Source organism: Gekko japonicus, unplaced genomic scaffold, assembly GCF_001447785.1.
Source record: "Gekko japonicus isolate JY-2015 unplaced genomic scaffold, Gekko_japonicus_V1.1 scaffold666, whole genome shotgun sequence".
Classification (NCBI taxonomy): Eukaryota; Metazoa; Chordata; class Lepidosauria; order Squamata; family Gekkonidae; genus Gekko; species Gekko japonicus.
In genome coordinates, this window is record NW_015160854.1 from 762,816 (window position 1) to 785,329 (window position 22,514).

Genomic DNA, 22,514 nt, shown 5'->3' on the forward strand with positions numbered 1-22,514 from the left:
ACAGCTGTGGCCGTTCCCCCCCCCCCCCAGCTAGCAATCCAAAACAGTCCAGTGGCACCTTTAAAGCCAAGGTTTATTCAGGTACAAGCTCTCCCTTCTCTGCTAGGGCAGATCTGTGCACCACCCCCCCCGGCTAGCAATCCAAAACAGTCCAGTGGAGCCTGAGCAGTGGGTATTGCCTTCTGACACACTTCTGGTGATGTCAGGGGGTGTGGCATATGCAAATAAATTATGCTAATGAGTTATGCTAGTGAACTCCAGCACCTCTTTTTCTACAAAATAACCCCTGGCTACCAGCATACTTGAAGAACCACCTACTCCCTTACAAACCTACCCAACTGCTATAGTCATCTTCCAAGACCCAGCTTCGGGTATCCTCACCTTCTGAGATTAGAAAGGTGGCAGCCCAGAAAGGGCCTTTTTGGTCGTGGCATCATCAGATCTCTGGAACTTTCTCCCCAGACAGACGCCTGTCCCCTTCAGTTGGTATCTTTCACTAGTGGGTGAAGACTTCTTTGTCTTCTCTGGTGTTCCCTCAGTGATCGCTCATTCCAGCCTTGTTTTCATTACTGTTTTTATGCATATTTTAGCTTGGTTTTAATTGTTTTTAATGTTTCTTTGTTTAATGGTTTTTAACATGTTTTTATTATGAATGTTGTTGATTTGGTTCATAAGGCCTGCATTAGCTCTTCTTTCTCTTCTGCATGAAAAATCCGGCATTAATGTTGGTAACATGAATAAACCTCAAAGGCAGCTTAGACTTTGCTTGTGAAAAGGAAGGGGGATGCCAGCTGGGGTGCTGAGGCTGCAGACAGGGATGGGTGCATTTTGCAGTGCCACAGCTGAGCAGCAAAAGCATAACATTTGGTATTTGAACAAACTGTAAATACAACATTATGTACGTATGCAAGTTTGATATCTGGGGGAAATGTGAGAATTCCACCGGGACGGGGACAGTTTCACGTCTCGCTTTTTAAACTGACTCTTTAAAATACTGATGCAAAGGTTAGCTCTTTTTTTTTAATTGCCAATAAAAATCCTAAATCTAGCAGCACCCATAATTGAGAATATTAAAAAAAAAATCAAGGAGAATGTTTTTTGAGAGTTTTTTGCAAAACAATCTGAGCACGGAGAACTGATTTGATTTTTAAAAAAATCCAAATTCATTTTCACTTTAGTACAGTATCTAACATACAAGCAGGGTCTTAAAGATCTCAGCTTTATTTCCTTACTTCAAAAAAAAATCATGCTTCTAGTCCTAATGACTGCAGCATGAAAACAACTGGACGCTAGTAAAATCTCCGAAGCCAGAGGCAGGTAGACAGACCTCTTAGACGAGCAGGACCCCAGCCCTTACAGTTTATTCAGCATGCAGAAATGGCACAGAGTCTAGTGCAGACAATACATAATCCGAGCTACAAATAAACCTTCTGTTCCTCTCCCACATGTAGCACAAATCTACTGCAGAACAATGGAAACAAAGAAAACCACAACAAGGAACTGGTGGATTCTGGGTCTGGTTCATGGCATCACTGTCATGACCACGTGATGGCCTATGAGAGCAGGAAGAAGGAGCAACAGCAGGCCAGGCACAAGCTCTACATGGCATCCGTGATGTGCCTCATATTCATGATTTCAGAAGTCATAGGTGAGATCACCCTTCCATCCATCCAGACCATCTAGTTCCTAAAACTGCCCTTAGCCAGTTCTTTGGGCTTGTGCAGAGGTCGCTGCAAGGCGTAAGGTCACAGCCAGCCTTTCTCATTAGCAGGGATCACAACATCTCTAGATAGGACCAGACCCTCCTTGTCCAATTGGCATGTGGGAGGGCGGAGCAATGATGTCATGGCTGGGAGACACCAATCCCTACACACACAGCATGGCAGGGGAAGATTCATCACTCAAGCTGAAGGAATCGGCCACCCCTGCTTTAATAGTGCAATCCTAAAGAAAGGTATACCCTGCTAAGCCCATTGGTTTTAAATGGATTTCGAAGGGTGTAACTGTGCTTAGGACCGCACTGCAAGTTACTCATTATCACTTTGGATAGTGTAGGATGTTTGGCCACAGAAGATAATCATTTAAAACCCAGAAATGTACTTGAAAACAAGCTCCCAGTCATTAAATGGACACCATTTCCATAATATCTAAATCTGCTGTCATCTGTATAGTGTGGCACTTAGGAACCCCAGTAAAAATCCTTTCTTTTAGTCTCTCTCTCTCTCTCTCTCTCTCTCTCTCTCTCTCTCTCTCTCTCTCTCTCTCTCTCTCTCTCAAACTAAGCTACCTCCTAGCAGGGTTGTCGCTGTGACAATAAAACGGAGGAGAGGAGAATTATGTTGTAGCCATATTGGGTCTTCATTGGCTAGATTAGCAGAGTATAAGAGACAGAAAATAAATGTAACTTCTGATTATTGTGGCATATTTTGAATTCGACACTGTCATTCCTAGAAGCAGTAAATGGCTATGACTGCTATAAAAAGCAGTGCAGTGAATGCATGAGCCCACGGAAGTCTAGCCTGTTGGCAGAGTGTAGATATGCAGTAAAGCGGAGCTCAAGCTGTGTAAAGAATAAAGTAGGTTTATTAAGAAGGGAACAAACTTTGTAAGAAAGAGGAGAGAAAAAGAGAAGTCTGTCTGTGTAACGATCTAAGAAAGAGTAATGAAACAGCAGGAAAAGTGAGCCAATCAGGAGACAGGAAGGAGACTATTTGAAAATAGTAGGAAGCCCCTAACCTCACTATGCTAACTAGTTGTTCACTCTGCTGCCCCCTGCAGAATGTTCTTGTCATTTTCTTTATCTATGCACAGTAGACCTTGCATATCCCAACATAGCGGTGGACAGAAAATGTCTTAATAACATAAGGCCTCCCCCCACCAACTTCATAAATCATTGCAATATTTGCAATGACAGCTGAAGAAGCAAATGTCACTGCCCGATGCCTGCAAACCTTTAAGCTCTGATAAACCAGTCATTAAACTGCTGGTGTAGATGACAGTGTCTGGGAATCATTGTAATTATGAACTATATTTTAATTTTTTTAATCAGTCTAGACAGCATTTTCCTGGATAATTGACCACTGCGTGACTGACAGTTCCCATTGCTGTGTGTTAGTATACAAAGCAATGAACAGTCAGCGAGAGTCCTGCTCAATCACACAACCCATTTGCTGGAAGCATCATTACCAAGCAATCAAGTGAGCTGCTGTTCCGCGAGAAGCATTTCTCCTGAAAGTAATGGGAGAAGAAGTCATCCTTCCTTCCCTCCCACTCTTAAAGGCAAATGAAATGGAGATAGTGTGGTGTGCAAGGCTCCCTTTTTACAGTCTGTGGTGCAGTGGGGGGAGCCACCCAGGGACCTCCTGCAAGTGGTTGCCAACCCCCAGATGATGGCTGGAGATCTCCTGCTATTACAGTTGATCTCCAGATGACCAAGATCAGGAGTTCCCCTGGAGAAAATGGCTGCTCCAGGAGGGTGCACTCTATGGCACTGTACCCTGCAGAGGCCTCTCCCCTCCCCAAGTCCCACATTCCCCGGGCTCCACCCCCCAGATCTCCAGGTATTTTCCAACCCAGAGCTGGCAATCCTACTTCCACATGGCCTGGAGCTTCTCATGTTATTCCAATGGGGCAGGCAGGGTGTGGCTTAGCCAGGAAAATTCCCAAGGATCTACTGCCCCAGAGGGCTGCTGGTAGCTGGGAACAAGCCAAGTTGAGGTCCGGTGGTGCCATGGGTAGAGCCTGTGGTACAGCATTTGCTTTGTATGCATAAGAGGACTATCAGGGACTCCAAGGTTGAACCCTATGGGTCTCCAGGGTGGTTGCACACAAGTAAGTAAACCTCTGTTTATTATTTAAAAAGTTTTATGAAGTTTTATTTAATTTTTGTCAAAATAAAGATTGACTCTACAGGCAACACATTACTCTAAAATCATGCAGCAAAAACCCAAGAAAACTAGCTTAACTATCTGACACTTTTCGGGACTTGCATTAAATGCCACAGACCTTAAATCCAAGAGTCAACGGCCGAAGCTCAGGCAATTCATACATTTCATAGTCCGGGCTTTAGTCCACCAAAACCCAAGCTAGTCTTCTTTCCTCGGGGCCTTAATTCAGCTATAGTTTTTGGCCCAGCAACCTCAGGTGATGATGACATCCAATCAGGACACGTTTTATTTTATTTATTTTAATTTTATTTATTTTGTTCAATTTATAGCCCACCCCTCCCCATGAACAGGCTCAGGGTGGCTAACAACGGAGAAGCTACAAAACCATTGGAACCAAATAGAACAGTACAATAAATGATTAAAAATATTAAAAGAAGCAAAGTAATACATCCATTCATACAGTTGCAGCAATGCTAACTGGATAACAGAACAAAGATGGAATGGGCAAAAATGACAGGGCAGTTTTCAGCAAGGGAGGCCAGATGGTTGGGTGTCTGTCACCTCAGCCGCCTCTCTCCCTCCCCTCCTGCCCGATTTAAAGGGCTTCAGTTGATCGGCAGGGACCACGAGGCCCATTGACCAGCTGGAGGGCCTTTTAAAGCTAGCAGGAGGGAGGGAGAGGGGCGGTTAAAGGGTCTTTTTGCTAGCAGGGTGGGGGCCGCAGCATGCAGAGCTGATTTCTCCCAGCCCCACATGCCGCAGCCCCCAACCCGCTCACAAAAAGTGACCTGAGCATGCGGCCCATGACTGCCCCTCTCCCCTCCCTCTTGCTAGATTTAAAGGGCCCTCCAGCCAGTTGGCGGGTCATGTGTTCCCTGCCAATCAGCTTGTAATGTATTCAGCCTGACATGCCCGGACTTGCCCAGGCTGGCCAGGCACAATTCCTCTATAGCTTAAGGTCTAAAGACAATGGGTCCGTAGGATCCTAGCCGGCCCAATGAAAGGGCTAGGTCCCCAGCCGGGAGGCCAATAGGTCTCTCGGTTACTGTAAATAGCCAATTGGGAGTAGGGGGTGTGTTTAGGTGAGTTTGGTGGCGGGTTTTCTGAACGCATATAAACCGGCCTGCGAGCCGGTCAGTTGTCTTTGTTCTTAACTAAATAAAGGTATGCTTAGCTGAATCACTCTCCGTCTGCTGAAGCCCTTTAAATCAGGGAGGGGGAGGGGTGGCCAGGCAGGTGGTCACTCTTGGGGGCAAAGCTTCCCCCACCGGCCAGCTGCCCGGGGGCAGATCGAAGCCCCCAGAAGCAGGGGAACCCCCACCCGGACATGAAAGCTGGCAACTCTAGTTTTACAGGCCCACTCTCTCCTTCCCCCCTGAAAAACTGCTATGCTATGCACATATCTTTACAGTAGGGTATAAAATATATGAAGAGATGCAGATAATTTCAGACTCATAGATAAGATGAGGGTTTCAGACCCCTGAGAAGTGATATGAACTCCTCACAATTTTAACTGCACTTTCCAAGGCCTAAAAATCAAACAGATTCTAGCGGCACTTTTGCACTGTTGCTGAGGAATTACGTTCTCAGGAGAAGCCTCTAGAAGATTACCTCATCACCCATGATTCTCCCCCTCCCATCCTACAGGCCGCAGGTTCTCATGAGAAGCTGATTACCACACTTATATATCCGGCCTTGAAGATGATAAGGGCGGTGTACGCCCTTAGTAACACCTTCAGGATGGATCAGGCCCCTTACCATTCACATTAACCCTTGAGGGGGAGGCCAGAAGTGCTTTGCCTCACAAGGTGCTTCTTGGTCATGGCACCCAAGCTCTGGAACTCTCTTCCCAGGGAAATTCGTCTGTCCCCTTCTGTTGCTGTCTTCTGCCAGTGGGTAAAGACTTTTTGTTTCATTTGGCATTCCCTCAATGATCCCTCCTGCTAACCAGTGTTTTAATTGTAGGGGGGAGGCACTGGGCTACTGGAAGAAGTCCCAGTGGCTATAATGGCCAGTCCACCCTGGTTGCAGCTGGCCAGGTCAAGTTGAGCAGCCCCTGGTGGTCCAGCAGGAGCTCTTTGTCTCAGTTTGGTCCTGGACTGTTTTAACATCCCAGCCTCTTCTCAGTGGGTGCAGGAAAGAGTCATGCTTCAGCGGTTTCCAGACTGCCAGAGATATCGAATAGGCTCTTTCTAATTTCATTTCGTTTTATTTGCAGTCCTTGTGGGCCTATTTGTTTCACTGGTGTTCCTGTTGTGTTTGCTTCTCTGATGCCAGTTTAATGTGATTGATTCCAAAACAGACATCAGTTTTAGCAATTACGTGTATATATTGGTGTGAACCTCCCAATTTCAAAGGTGAGTTGATCACTTGATCTGTTTTGTTCATGCCGGACATCTCCAAATGTCTGCAGCATTGGTTTTCATTGGCTTTTCACAAAACCGCACATGGGCAAAGATGCTGTCAATTCAAACTGATATGTGGTCGTTAACATGATTAAGGACTAATTAGATGGACACGGAAGGGTAGGATTTTATTGAAACACAGCATTTACTTATGACAGCTTGATATGATTTGTGACCAATTTAACCTAATTAAACAATTGCCTGATGAGCAGAACAGTTATGCAGTAAGTATGAGGGTAGTAGAAAGGCTCTGTACTGCATGGCTTAGGCCCAATCTGCATCTAGCATTTGCTCCCACAATGAAACAGAAAAAGATGCGGCTCAAAACCACATTCAAATACCCCAGGCCAACACCATACTGACTGCAGAGTCACCCCTGAATGGCCATAAAATGGCCATTAATCTATGCAGACAGCTACCATAAAACCGAGAGATCAAACAAGGTGAAAGCAATCAGGATACTGCCATAAAATCTGACAATCAAAGTGAAAGTGGCGTGCACAGGGCTTTTTTTTGTAGAAAAAGCCCAGCAGGAACTCATTAGCATAATAGGCCACACCCAACAGCCAAAAATCATTAGCATATTAGGCCACACCCTGACACCACAGCTCATTAGCATATTAGGCCGCAACCCCGTGTTGCCAGAAGTCTGGTCATCCAGCCACACTCACCTTTTGCTTCTTATTCTGTTTACCTTGTTTGTTGTCAAAACCCAGGTCCTTTTTTTTGTAGCAGGGACTCCTTTGCATGTTAGGCCACACACGCCTACTGTAGCCAATCCTAATGAGTTTCTGCTGTTGGGTGTGGCCTATTATGCTAATGAGTTCCTGCTGGGTGTGGCCAACTCAGGAGCCAGCCGGAACTCCGTTCCTGTGCGTTCCTGCCCCAAAATAGCCCTGGGCATGCAGTGTAGAGGGGAATTTCTATTCCAGAGTGGGTTTGGTAAAACAGTGGAGCAAATGCTAGATGCAGATTGGGCCTTAGAAGGAGTACAGTGATGGAATACGGTAACACAACCTATTAAAACACCAACAAATAGATCAACTAACTTTCTATCCAGTTGTTGAAAATTCGGGTCCCTTTCCACAAAAGGCAAACCAGAGGTGAGATGAACTGGAGGCGGGCGTTGGAGCATCTGTACAAATGACTGAATATTCATTATGTGCTTTAAAAAGCCAAAGCATACAGCCTGTGCAACGTCATGGGCATTAGGCCAAACAGAGTATTGAATTAGAATGTGATATAAGTAGCACACACCTGTCAGATGGGTTCTGAAGGGGGGGAGGTGTTCAGTCTGCGTGAGGAAGAAGACAGCAAGTTCTGATTTCAAGCTATGTATGTATGCAGCCTTAGAGATGTAAAGGACATAGGCTTCAGATATGACACTCAGAGTCCAAAAGAAAGCCTCAGTCTTGGAAATCTACCACCCACGATAGTATTCCTGAAGCCATGGGGTCACCCTAGTCAACTACCTCCTCGGGCTCAATATTTACTTAGTGTCAAATAATGGAGGATCCACCATTCTCCCATGTATAAATGTATCATTTTCCCATTAACAGTCTGATAGAGACGCCCTTTCTGCACGTGGACCTCACAGGGGGTTTCCTCTGTGTTCGACTTGCAGCCATTTACCTTGCTGTTATCTCTGTTTATCTGTTGTTTTCTGCACTAATTTTGTCCCACTCCAATTTGCTTGCCTGCCCCAGGTTATAAATTCTGCATTGTGCACAGTACATAAGAACATAAGAGACGCCAATGTTGGATCAGGCCAAAGGCCCATCCAGTCCAACACTCTGTATCACACAGTGGCCAGAAATACCAGTGCCATCAGGAGGTCCACCGGTGGGGCCAGGACATTAGAAGCCCTCCCACTGTTGACCCCCCCCCCAAGCACCAAGAAGAAAGAGCATCACTTGCCCCAGAGTCCCTATTAAACCCAGGTTTAATGTCCTAGGTATGGCAGGAAAGGGGCGGGGAGGATCGAAACCGATTTAAAAATTCTACACTTAAGTCTGCACTGGGGCCACTCTGGTTTGAGGGAAAGCCCACAGCAAAACAGGATCCATATGGGGCAGTCCAAGTCCAGGGTAACCACAATATAATGCAGAACGGACACACACACAAAAACAGGATAAAAAGCAGGGTGCATTCGAGTGTAGTACCGAATAGCTAGTAGGAGACAGCGTTGAACCAGGATTAAAGGTCTAGTGTGGAAAGGGCCAGAGACTCGGCTTCAGTGACTCCCAAGATTTCTCTGACCTAGGTGGCCGAATTGCAGGAAGCCTTGCTGTGATGACGGATGCAGCCCACATGTTTGTTGACTTGATGAGTTTCCTGATCAGCCTCATCTCTCTTTGGCTGTCATCAAAACGACCCAGCAAGAGATTAACGTATGGATGGCACAGAGCAGGTACCAAATGTTATGCAATGAAAAACGGATAGAGCAGCTCCTATTGACAAGGGCAATGAATGAAATGTTAAGATTAGTGTAGATTAAGTGGTCAGCAACTCAATGTCCTGGAGAACCACACCAAGAAGAATATACAAAATGTGATAGGCTAGAATAGGGGTCCCCAATGTGGGGCCTGTGGACATCGTGGTGCCTGCTAAGAAATGGGGGGAGCTGGGTGGGGCTTTCACCCAGCAGGGATTTTGATTGGCCATTGGCGATCTGATGAGCTGTGACGATAGTTTTTTTTTTAATGTTGCTTCAGCAGCAGTTGCCCCTGCAGCAGAAGGATCTTCCCTGAATGACTGAAGATGAGCTGTGTGTATGGGGGGGGGAAACCATTTTAAAACAATATATTCATTTAAAAAGGCATACTGTTAAACATAGCTTCTGCCTGAAATGTTGACGTGTTATGTATGAATTGACTCCCTGACATTTTGTGATTGGCTCCGCCTCTTATGGCAGCCATTTTGTGCTCATGCCCATCACCTTGAGTCAGAATTCCAAATGTGTCCTCAGGCTCAAAAAGGTTGGGGAACCCTGGCTTGATCCCTACCAACTAGAGTGGCCAGCTGGCAAATCAAGTTGCCACACACACCTCTTTCTTCACACCCATATTGCCTTTTGGTTGGCAACTTATGAAGGGGGGGAGAAGTCTTACCTCATTGGGTTAAGATTCGCCCAGGAGCTTCTAGCGATTAACCCCTGAACATACTTGGGCCAGGTAAAGGTGAATGAGAACTGGGGAAACGCCCTTGAAGCAATTTTCTAAGGAAAAGGAAACACCCATTCAGAATATCTTGTCATATTTCTGAGAAACCGTAGCAGAAGACAGTAAATGTGTGACTTTGTTTGTTGTACCTAAAGATGTGTCTTTCTTTGATCAGTCATGGACTAATAGCTAAAAAAAAGGAGTGGCACCTTGTGCCTCCTTGGATGGAATGAGTTTCCTCTAGAAAGCAGAGGCTCCTGACGCAATCTTCCATTGGTCGTGAACGTGCCCCACGACCCCTTTTTCATTGCAGTGCAACAGACTAACACAGCTGCCCATCTGTCATCTGGGAACTTAGTGCATCAGAACCTTACTGCGCACCCCCCCCCCAGAACTCCAGACCCCAGGAGGAAAGGAGGAATGACCGTTAATTAGTCTGAAGTCTGTGGAAGCCTCTGGCTTAGTCATTTCAAAATATTACTGAGAGTAGTAAGAGGCTTTTCGTTATCAAGTGCCTATGTTGTAGCTCCTAATGATTATTTGCACCACTAGAACTTCTCGGCGCTTTGCTGTCCGTGGTTTTCATTTGGGCAGTGACCGCTGTGTTGACGTACTTAGCCATCATGAGGCTGCTGCATCCGCATTACGAAATTCAAGGGATGGTGATGCTCATCACATCTGGCTGTGCGGTAATAGCCAATATGATGTAAGTTTCCCTTTGTTTTTTAAAAAATACTGCTTTGTCAATATAATATTATACAATCAACAACAGTCTTTAAAAAAAATTAATGTCTGTTTTGCCCTCATGTTGGCAGGTCAAAGCCCTAAAGGGATGGAAGCTGTCCTAAATGGGATAATAGCATGGCTATTTTTGGGCAGGAACGCACAGGAACGGAGTTCTGGCTGGCTCCCAAATTGGCCACGCCCAGCAGGAACTCATTAGCATAATAGGCCACACCCAACAGCAGGAACTCATTAGAATTGGCTACATTAGGGGTGTGTGGCCTAACATGCAAAGGAGTTCCTGCAAAAAAAGCCCTGGGTTTTGACAACAAACAAGGTAAACAGAATAAGAAGCAAAAGGTGGGTGTGGCTGGATGTCCACACTTCTGGTAACATGGGAATGTGGCCTAATATGCTAATGAGCTGTGGTGTCACGGGTGTGGCCTAATATGCTAATGCATTTCTGCTGCTGGGTGTGGCCTATTATGCTAATGAGTTACTGCTGAACTTTTTCTACAAAAAAAGCCCTGGATAATAGGGTAATCTGATGTGGCTGGCTGCCATGAATCAGATGGGTGTGTGCTTTATCAACTGTGAATAGTTACTCAGAGCCAATTCCCATGACCTCCAGATCAAAGCATTATGAAATGAAAGTGATCTCATAACACCACAGTAATCACAGTGCTCTCCTTTGCAGTTAATTTTAAGTTTGAGGGAAGGACAGGTGGAAATGTACTGACCGTGATGCGGCCAAGAAATGGATCCAAGCAATTTTTCCAAGCAGTGGGTTGGATCCAAGCAATTTTTCCACTGGTAGACTTGGAAGGCGATCATGGGACCTGCATGGACAAAAACCATGTGGGATCAGGGGGATGTAGTCAGGAGGGGAACTGGTGAGATATTTATCTTGAATTTCCTCCACTGAGCTCAGGGTTGCGTGCATGGCGCTCCCTTTCCCATTTTTGTCCTCACAATGATCTTGTGAGAGAGGTTAGGCCCATAGTCATGCAGTGAGCTTCATGACAGAGCAGCATTTTGAACCTGATCAGAACCTTACTGCGCAAGATCATGCCTTCACTCGGAGTCTCAGAGCGGCTTACAATCTCCTTCCCTTCCTCTCCCCACAACAGACACCCTGTGAGGTAGGTGGGGTTGAGAGAGCTCTGAGAGAACTGCTCTTGAGAGAACAGCTCTGAGAGAACTTGTGACTGACCCAAGGTCACCCAGCTGGACGCATGTGAAGGAGTGGCAAATCAAACCCCGTTCTCCAGATTGGAGTCCACCGTTCCTAACCACTACACCAAACTGGCTTTCCACACCAAACTATCATATCAAACTGGTTCAACTAGGGTTGCCAGCCCCCCCCCTCCGGGCCACTGATGGGGTGCTGTGGGGGTATAAGGTTGCCAGCTCCGGGTTGGGAAATTCCTGGATATTTGGGGGTGGAGCCTGGGGAGGACAGCGACCTCAGTGGAGTATAATGTCATATGCTCCACCCTCCAAAGCATTCATTTTCTCCAGGGGAACTGATCTCTATAGCCTGGAGATAAGCTGTAATTCAAGGAGACCCCCAGGCCCCACCTGGAGGCTGGCATCCTTGTTTTTGAACTTTGTTTGCCCTGGGTCCAGTCTGACACTCCTAACTGCTACACCACACTGGCTCTGTAATGACCACATGGTCACTTGTCATATGCTGTGTAGTGATTCAGTTTGGATAAGCCAACTTTTAAAAAACACAGAGGCGCAGAGAAACAGGCTATTTAGAAGGTGACCGATTGAACACAGCATGGTTAGAAGATGGGGCAAAAGAAATGTCCAGTGGAAGCTCCATCGAAGGCTGTCAGATTTGACAATTGCCTTTGGAATATTCCAGTTCTCTTTGGAATATGGGCATTATGACTGTTGCTATTAAGACAGGCACATTTATGGACAGCCATGGATGTACCTGGAGCACAGAATTTCATTTTTAGAAAAGACAAGGGGGAGGCAGAGGAAGCAGCAGGAGGAGGTAAGTACTCCCCCATCCCGCTGTTTCCCCGTGTCCTCCACCCCCCTTGCCTCTTCACCCCCGCGCCCGGCTCCGAACCGAGGCCCGGGAGGCTGCAGCCACCCGGGCCTCGCTGTTCCCCCCCCCGCCCCGCTCCGTAGCGAGGTCTCGGGAGGCTGCTGCTGCCTGGGCCTCGCTGTCCCCCCCCCGCCCGGCTCCGGAGCGAGGCCTCAGGAGGCTGTAGCCGCCCGGGCCTCACTGTCCCCCCCCCTGTAGCCGCTTCCCTTCCAAGTGGCGGCAGCAGCCTCGGTCGCAGAGCGTTCCCTGCGCATGCGCAGGGGACGCTCTGTGAGTTTCGGGGGAGATTTAAACATCCCCCCGATTCTTTTTTCAACATTTAGGATTTTTGTGCACACATGGGGACTGCCCCACGTGTGCACAAACCTCTCCCTGCCCCTCAAGTGCCCCTCAAGTGCCCCCGAAGTGCGGATTTAGATATCCGCTCAGAGGGGGCCACTTCACTATTAGATATATAGATAGGTATCTTCACTGCACTTTCACACATGCTAAATAACGCAGCTTCAATCCACTGCAGTGACCGTTTGCAAGTGGATTTTGCCATTTCACACAGTAAAATCCAGTTGCAAAGTGGATTGAAAGCGCGTTATCTAGTGTGTGGGAAAGAGCTCTTACATAAGTGATTGGGGAAGGTAGAAAGAGGAAGGAGAGACAGGGCAACAAAGGATTAATGATTTTACATGTCAGTCCTTATCAGACATCATGCATAACCATTGGCTGGAAAAATAAATTGAAAAGTCGATGATCTTGATGACAAACTTCATTCTTGCAGATTAAGTCTGATGTTGTACCAGACGGGACACAGACACGTTCGAGACGGCCATCACACCACCTGTCATCTATCGCAACGCAAGCCAGCTTCGGCAAATGCCAGTGTAAGGGCAGCTTTTGTCCACGCTGTGGGAGATCTGCTTCAGAGCGTTAGTGTGCTAATTAGTGCGCTCATAATATTCATTGAGGTCAGTTTTATTCAGCGTACGCACCTGCTTAGCCATGCAGGATACAACAATTTTCATGCTCTTGGGGTTGTAGCGGACAGGTCCATGAAAGTGTCGACCCCGTGCACTGCAAGCAGTGAAAAAGGCAAACTCTGTGCTGGGGATTATTAGGAAAGAACTGAAAATAAAACAGGCAATACGCAGGGCTCTTTTTGCAGAAAAAGCCCAGCAGGAACTCATTAGCATAATAGGCCACACCCAACAGCAGGAACTCATTAGCATATTGGGCCACACCCCTGACAGCACAGCTCATTAGCACATTAGGCCGCACCCCCATGTTACCAGAAGTGTGGTCATCCAGCCACACCCACCTTTTGCTTGTTATTCTGTTTACCTTGTTTGTTGTCAAAACCCAGCAGGAACTCCTTTGCATGTTAGGCCACACACCCCTAATTGTAGCCAATCCTAATGAGTTTCTGCTGTTGGGTGTGGCCTATTATGCTAATGAGTTCCTGCTGGGCGTGGCCAACTCGGGAGCCAGCCGGAACTCCGTTCCTGTGCGTTCCTGCCCCAAAATAGCCCTGGGCAATAGTATAATGCCCCCATATGGTGCAGCCTCATTTGGAATACTGTGTACAGTTCTGATCACGGTACCTCAAAAAGGACATTGCAGAGCTGGAAAAAGTACAGAGGAGGGCAACAAATATGACGAAGGGGTTGGGAGGCCTTCTGTGGGGAATGGCTGAAGAGTCTGGGACTTTTCAGTTTCGACGCAGAAAAGAGCAAGGGTCCCGTAGCACCTTAAAGACTAACAAAATATGTGGCAGGGTAGGAGCTTTCGTGAGTCACTGCTCACTTCTTTCTGCTTTCGTGAGTCACTGCTCACTTCTTCGCTGTGGGGTTTGCAGCACAGGCCTGAATCCCAAGTGGTGGATCCCTGCTGAGAAATCAGCCCTGAGTGCACTGCAGCCCCCACCCTGGCGACAGCCCCCTCTTCCTCCTTGCGGAAAGATTTAAAAGGGCCCTCCAGCTGATTGGTGGGCCACACGCTCCCCGCTGATCAGCTGACGCCCTTTAAATCTCTGCGGGAGGGGAGGGGTGGCCATGGGTGGCTGTGGCTTGGGGGTAGGCTTGCCAAGTCCCCCTGGCGGGCAGGGAAACCCCCACCCCAGAGGCCCATTCCCCGCCGGCAGCTGATCGGGCCCCGAGGGGAACCCCATCCCGACGTGCACGTCACCCGGAAGTGATGTGACGACACCAGGCATGCTGGGGGCGGGGCTACAGTCATCCGAGGGAAAACTCTATGGTTTTCCCTCAGATGGTTGTGGCCCCGCCTCCAGCATGCCCGGCGTCGTCACATCACTTCTGGGTGATGTGCATGCGGCGCGCGCGTGCGCTCCAGATGCCAGCCGGGAGTCCCCCGCTCCGGCTAGAAAATGACTTGGCAACCCTACTTGGAGGAGGGGCTTGGGGGCATCCTTACCCATCCCTAGAACAACCCCCACATTCCCCTGCCGGAGCGACAACACAACCTAGCAACCCTAGTGTGGGATGAGATGCTGGACCAAAGGGGGAGGGGATGTGACTCAGTGGTAAAGCAGCTGCAGGTCCCAGATTCAATCCCCAGCATCTCTAGTTAAAAGGACAAGGTGGCAGGTGACATGAAAGACCTCTGCCTGAGACCCTGGAGAGCCACTGCCAATCTGAGTAGACAATACTGACCTTGATGGACCGAGGGTCTGACTCAGTATAAGGCAGCTTCATGTGTTCATGTGACCACTGGTCCAATCCAGCCGGGCTCCTATGTTCTTATTGACAGGGCATCATTTAGCCCAGTGTACCTAAGCCATGTTAGTAGGAACTGGCTGTGGACTAGCAGAAGGGGGAGGCTACTTTGAGAATAAAACCCACACAAGGCTTGTTGCTTTGGGGGGAGAAATGGACATTATTGTTAGAGGCAGAGCTTCTTTTGTAGAAAAAGCCCAGCAGGAACTTATTAGCATAATAGGCCATACCCAACAGCAGGAACTAATTAGCATATTAGGCCACACCGCTGACAGCACAGCTCATTCGCATATTAGGTCACACCCCCGTGTTGCCAGAAGTGTGGTCACCCAGCCACACCCACCTTTTGCTTCTTATTCTCTTTACCTTGTTTGTTGACAAAACCCAGGGCCTTTTTTTTGGGAGCAGGAACTCCTTTGCATGTTAGGCCACACACCCCTAATTGTAGCCAATCCTAATGAGTTTCTGCTGTCGGGTGTGGCCTATTATGCTAATGAGTTCCTGCTGGGCGTGGCCAACTTGGGAGCCAGCCGGAACTCCGTTCCTGTGCGTTCCTGCCCCAAAATAGCCCTGGTTAGAGGAATCCATACTGAGACAGGCATTCTAGCTATCTATCTACAGCCATGATGGAGAGAGATTCAGTGAGAGTGGGTTGCTCTCAGGTAGGGGGGCAGGAGGGGGGGAGAGTTGTCACACATCCTCGGCTGGCAATCCTCAGGAGCCTTGGGGGGCACAGCAAGGCATTTTGTGGCATTGCATGATGCCACAATGTCACTTTTTGGTCATGTAACTTAAAGTGATGTCAAGCATCTCTGGAACACTCTAGTAATCTCCCAGATTGGGGTGGGAGGAGACCTGGTAAGCCTATGTCCTCCCCAAAATACCTATCAGTATCAATCATTGACACTGATACGAGAAGGGATGGAATATTTTGGGGTAAAAAGCTACTTAAAAACTGAACAGAACTGGTATTAGGGGAGTGATTTGTTCAGTAAACGATTTCTGTCTTTTATTCTAGCCAGCCTACAAGATGGCTGACTCAATCTGCACATTTGTGTTCTCCGCATTTGTTCTGGGAACCACCATCACTGTTTTGTGGGACATTTTGCTGGTGTTAATGGAAGGTAAGATGTCGTGCCTGTAGGGCAGGCATATCCTTAAAGCCTCCTTTCTTTTCCTGTTATCATCAAGTCCGTTGAGGACAATGTTAAAGAACATTCCAACACAAATAGATATAACTCTGCATCCCAGTCATGATTTAGACAGCAAGTCCTATTAATGGTAATGTCATTCTGTCAAGCATGTATAGTGGCAACAGAATCACACACCTTTTCCATCACTGCTGTGTTATTTTGGAACCGTTTGCCAGAAGAGGCGAGTGAAACAATTTCTCCAGCATCATTTTGTAAGAGCCACACAACATTTTTTCCCCTAACAAGCAATGTACTCATTATTTAGGTACATTGGTATGGGGGCTTTGAAGTACGATTGTTTGATTGACATGTTTTAATTTGATTTAGTGGTTAGGAGTGCAGACACTAATCTGGAAGAACCGGGTTTGATTCCCCACTCCTCCAACTGCAGCTGCTGATGTGACCTTGGGGCTGTGGTCACACACACTAAATAATCCACTTTCAACCCACTTTCAATGTACTTTCCAACTGGATTTTGCCAGTTCACACAATAAAATCCAGTTTAAAAGTGCACTGAAAGTGGATTGAAAGTGGATTATTTAGTGTGTGTGACCGTAGCCTAGATCAGTCAGGGCTCTCTCAGAGCTGTTCTGTCACAGGCAGTTCTCGAAAGAGCTCTCTCAGTCCCACCTACCTCACAGGGTGTCTGTTGTGGGGAGGGGAAGGGAAAGGAGATTGTAAGGTGCTCTGAGGTTATGGTCAGTCGAGTCTTTAGATCCGACCCAGACATGAATGCCTGGTGGATTTAAAGGGAATGATCAGACAGTGACATCTGGGAAAGGTGCCATTTCTGTGATCAGCCCATTTAGGCCCGCCAGGGAGCCGTACTTAAAAGATACCGGTGAAAGCTAATGCTTCCCGACGGTCCAATGACGGACTCTCCTCTGTCTGATCATTCCAGCACACAATCAGCCCATCGGGATGGTTGGCTCCGGGCCATCCCGAATGGCCACCATTTTAAAAACATCTCCAAGCGATATGCGCATAAACGCATAAATGTGCGATAGCTGCAGAACTCCACTCAAGGGTTCAGAACAATTTCATGTTAATCAATGGCCCGTTAAATTAATGAACCTCATTAATTGAAATTGGACCTTGAGGGAGGACAGCGTAGGTCTTTCCCCAAGCAAAGTAATCCCTCCACTGACTCAGATCTCCAGGGCAGGGGGTATGGTCTGGACTCATTTCATCCAGCCCTGGCCATCTGCATCAGAACAGAAACTGAAAGAAGTTGGGTATGCTTGGACTGTCTTGTTGGTCACTCCATAGGGAGAGTTGGGGAGGCGTAGGGATTTCAGCTATGTGTCCCTCAGGCGGTGCTTTAACCACGTGATTCCGTGCATGTGTGGAAAACCAAGCACACGGTGAAGTGCATATGTGCATGCACAATGGATTTAAAAAACAAAAAAACAAAACCCGACTGCGTGGCTCCTTCAGGGGGATGCCGTCTAGACAATCCACAGTGGAGTCAGTGTGTGGTAAGTCAATTCACAGGGGGAGCTGTCTGGTTATGCAACACTGGATAAAAAAGATCGGGATCAAATTTGAGCCGGGCCAATGACGGGATTAGCTGCCATTCTGAATGCACCCTGAGACTCCTTCAGGTAATGAAGGGTGGGATATAAATCCAATCTCTTCTCTCTTCTTCTCTTCTTAACTTTATATACCACTTTGAACATCTGGAAAGATAATGTATCATTTTCCAAAAATAAATAGTATATGGAGCTCTACAGATGCAGAACCATAACTTAAAATGAGATGGCTACTTTGTGTAGAGATGGATATATGTGGAGAGCTGAATCATTCAGATTTTTTCCTCATTTTTGAGGCTGAGGAACAAATTGTGCAAAATGGATTGTCAGGCTTGATAAATTTGTGAAATAGCTGAGAGACAAACTTATTGTATAGGCCCAGAATAACTTTTAACTGTATATAGTGCTTATTTTAAAAGGTTTAAAAGAAGGCATTTGCCCTCTATTGTACAGGAACACCAAAGGGATTGAGCTATGACGCAGTCAAAGAGAAGATTCTAGCAATGGACAAAGTGAAATCCGTCCACAATCTTCATCTTTGGTCTCTAACAATGAACCAGACCCTTTTAATGGCTCACATTGTCACAGGTCAGTACATTCCTGTAATTAGGGAATCAGCACTGAGATAGCTGTTTGCAGGCCTTTTTTTTAAGAAAAAGCCCAGCAAGAACTCATTAGCATAATAGGCCACACCCAACAGCAGACACTCATTAGCATATTAGGCCACACCCTTGACAGCACAGCATATTAGCATATTAGGCCGCACCCCCATGTTACCAGAAGTTTGGTCATCCAGCCACACACCCCTTTTGCTTCTTATTCTGTTTACCTTGTTGTCAAAACCCAGGGCTTTTCTTGTAGCAGGAACTCCTTTGCGTGTTAGGCCACACACCCCTAATGTAGCCAATCCTAATGAGTTTCTGCTGTTGGGTGTGGCCTATTATGCTAATGAGTTCCTTCTGGGTGTGGCCAACTCAGGAGCCAGCCGGAACTCTGTTCCTGTGCGTTCCTGCCCAAAAATAGCCCTGGCTGTTTGTGAAATCCATTTACTCTTAAATAACTGTTACTACTTATCTGCGCCCGTTGTTTATTTGTAAAAGGTGCACAAGAAAAAAAGACTCCTCAGTGTCATTGGCTTCCATCTAAACCTTGTTTCCCTTCTGCTGAGAGAGAAGGAGGGGTGGGGGTTTTTTTGCCATTTCCCTGCTCCTACTGCAAACGGTCTCACTGCGCCCAGAGTTGTTTCTGGAAGTGTCCAGATTCATGAAGCCTTGTGGGGGGTGTAGTGTCATGGGAGAGAGGAGGCATGAACGTTCCATTCCTTTTGCCGGTTTCTACTCATGCTGCTTTGGATCCAAGCCATTAATCTTAAGACTATGGTCAGAATAGGGTTGCTGGATCCGAGTTGGGGAATACCTGGAGATTTTGGGGTTGGGGAGGGGAGGGATCTCAATGGGCCATAATGCCATAAAGTCCACCTTGAAAGTGGTCATTTTCTCCAGGGGAACTGACCTCTGTCCCCTGGAGATCATTTGTAGTCCTGGGAGATCTCCAGCTACCACCTGGAGGTCGGCAACCCAAGATCAGAAGCATACCTACTTACGATAAATCCCTCTGAAATCAGTGTGCGTTATCACCAGTGTAGAATAGTGGTTAGAATACTGGACTAGGAGCTGGGAGACCCAGATTCAAATCCCCACTCTGCCCTGAAAGCTCACTGGGTGACCTGGAGCCAGTCACACATTACCAGCCTGATCTACCTCACAGGGTGGTTGTGAGTATAAAACGGGAGAAAGGAGACTGATGCGAGCTGCTTTGGTTCCCAGTTGGGGAGAAAGGCAGGATATAAATGAAGTAAATAAAGAACACAAGTTTATAAACTGGGCACCACAAACCTCTTCACAGCCATTAGATATCCTCTCTAGGGGACATAAGAACATAAGAACATCAGAGAAGCCAATGCTAGATCAGGCCAATGGCCCATCCACTCCAACTCTCTGTCACACGGTGGCCAAACATACCAGGTGCCATCAGGAGGTCCAGCAGTGGGGCCGGGACACTAGAAGCCCCCTCCCTGTTGCCCCCCCCCAGCACCAAATCCCATGCATCTTGAAAAACCGATTTAACATTCTACCAGTTTTTGCAAAAGAAACAAAAAAAGAGGTGTTCAAAGCGTTGTTACATAAGAAAACTGTTGATCTGGGAAAACGAGGACGGCACCCATTAATCATTTTTCCCCCCTTTCCTTCCTACAGTGGATACTGCAGACGAGCAGCAGGTTTTGAAAGAAATGACTGAAGCTCTGTTCGACGCTTATAACTTCCACACAGTCACTCTTCAGATTGAACCCGAAGGAGCCCAAAAACCAGAATGCGTTTTTTGCCAAGATCCAAGAGACTAAGATGATCATTTGTCCTTTGAGGGGGATGATGGCTCCTAAATGCACTGGGTGCATATGGCTCCTAAATGCACTGGGTGCAGAACCCAAAGCCAAACTGAATGGAAAGCTAGGAAGTCTTTTTTCCGCCAGTTGCAACGCCTTTTCATTTGCTCCTTTGTGGCAACGTTGGGCACCATCCTGAAGGTAGCAAGACCATGAATGCATGGCATGACTTGACTGTTTCATGCCCTTCCCCTTCACCACACTATGCCCCCAAAGGCCTTTAAAAAAAAAAGAAAGAAAGCAGAAACCCAGTTCCTTCTCTGTTTCTGCAGCAATGCCCTACTGAAAATATTACAGCGTTTCTGCTTCTGTCGTGTGATTCTGGGTCAACCACAGCAGCATTCCTTCACAGACAATGTCTAGCTTCCCCTAATCTGGCAAATATTGCAGGTTAGAAGAGAAAAGGGCAAGAAGAACCAGGGGTTTTCCACATTCTCGTTTTCCAAGCTTGTGTATTGCTGTTCTTGGGGGGCCGGGTCTGTTCTGCGCGTGTTTTGTTCCCTCTAGTGGTCAATTTGATTTTATATCGCTCTATGTCCAGCCTAGTTTAAATCTGCAGGGAGATATGCCAGGCGTAAAGTGATGTAATATTGAATCGACCACTAGAGGGAGCAAAAGACATGAAGAACAGTCCTCCCTCCCAAAGCAACAGGCACATACAAGTGAGGAAAAAAGCACTTATAAAGCAGTTTACGCAATAATTGTGTGCCATGTTTCAGAAACCTGATTCTTTTTTTTCTTTTTTTTTAAATGCTAATTTATCCTCTGCACTGGCTGATGCTGAGCATCCAGTTAACAGAGGAACATCATAGATAACGGCACCTGGTAAGAACCAGCATACTGTTGTAGCAGTATAACGTGAATGAACCAGACATGGGATCATGACCAAATCTGTCCATGCTGGAGAGCTGTCATCAGTCAGGATAGATAATACTGAGTTAAACGGACCAGTAACCTGATGGTATAATCCATGGGGCCTAGCTTCTCCTGTTGGTCATGTGCCCTGACTATGGATGTTTCTGCACGTTTCAGGAGAAAGCTGGCAGCTGCAGTAGGCTTCCTAATTGCCTGGGCCTAGTGGGGAATCCCCCAGCCCTAATCTCCCACAAACAGTTGAGGAGCTTGGGAAAAAATGGGATCTATAGTGGCACTCTAGGAACTCCCTATGGTTTCTAGGGTCTTTACCATACAAATTAGGGGAAATTCCTAGAGTGTCACCCAGAAGTGACACTGCATCCTATCCAGACACCATTCCCAGGAACTGCCCCAGAACTCTCCTGAAATTTGTCTAGGTAATGCTGGGAACCCTACGCAGCAGCATACACACAGTCTTCATCTTGGCACAAAAGATCAACTGATTTTCTAGTTCAGACTGACTGCTCTGCTGTTGTATTGATTGGAAAATGGGTATAATAATGGGAACTAAAGTAAAATAGCCAGTAATTTCATTTTCTATGAAAACAATTGCATATTAGAAATGCCTTTTGTGGAATTCAGTCCCTTGTGATATGTGCTGCTGTATACTCTTATAATGCATTGTGGGGGGGGGGAATGGCTTAGGGCTGAAGCTTATGCATTATATTATTATTATTATTATTATTATTATTATTATTATTATTATTATTATTATTATTATTTCTTAGATTTATAACCACTCTCCCTTGAAGAGTTCAGGGCAGTGTACATCAATTATGAAAAACATACATCGTTAAAATATAAACAAACAATTAATTGGATTTCAGGTAATCCACAAGCCTTCTGCTGAAGAGCATTTTCTTCTGTCCTCCTCAGTTGTTTTCTAATTTCCAAAATGGCATTCTTGAGCCTGACAATTTCGTCCTTCAGGTCTCTGTTGTCCCTCTGCAGTCAATTGATCTGGACTCGGAGGCCCTTGGCATCCTCGTCTTTCTAAGGTGCTATCTGCTGGACTGACTGCAGTCGTCTAAATGTTATTCTGTTTCATATTTTTTCTTTATCTCCTCATTAAACTGGTTTCTTGCCTTAGCCAGCTCATTCTCATATTCCCTCTTTCATGTCCTCTCGTCTTGAAGAAGAACCCTTCACCTTTCTATCTCATCCTCTTTCTCCTTGATGATTTCCTCAGGTTCTGTCTTTTGCCAACCAAGAGTTTTCTTCTCATCCTGCCCTGTTTTCTGCAGCTGGTCAAAGTCGGACTTCAGCTGCTCACATTTGTCTTCCAGCAGCTTCCTTTTCCTCTTCTCATCTTCAGTCTTGTCAGTCAGACTTCTTATCCTGTCATTAAGATCTCTGATTTGACCATAGTTTTCCTTGGTAGAACTTCCATCCCTCCCAGCTTGTCTCTTCATCTGTTCTTCCAAATGCATAAATCTGGCTTTCACCTGGGAACAATCCTCCTTGTAT

General features: G+C 46.7%; 1 protein-coding gene across 1 annotated transcript in view; it reads left to right on the plus strand.

Moving 5' to 3' along the window:
* SLC30A8 (solute carrier family 30 (zinc transporter), member 8) overlaps positions 1 to 20,090 on the plus strand; it is a 28,242-nt gene extending 8,152 nt beyond the window's left edge. Inside the window, exons 3-9 of the mRNA XM_015421462.1 lie at positions 1,468 to 1,648; positions 8,556 to 8,702; positions 10,006 to 10,159; positions 13,014 to 13,200; positions 15,983 to 16,088; positions 18,143 to 18,277; positions 19,945 to 20,090. Coding sequence (XP_015276948.1) covers positions 1,468 to 1,648; positions 8,556 to 8,702; positions 10,006 to 10,159; positions 13,014 to 13,200; positions 15,983 to 16,088; positions 18,143 to 18,277; positions 19,945 to 20,090 — 1,056 coding nt within the window. The remainder of the gene's footprint in view (positions 1 to 1,467; positions 1,649 to 8,555; positions 8,703 to 10,005; positions 10,160 to 13,013; positions 13,201 to 15,982; positions 16,089 to 18,142; positions 18,278 to 19,944) is intronic.
* The last annotated feature ends 2,424 nt before the right edge of the window (positions 20,091 to 22,514 follow it).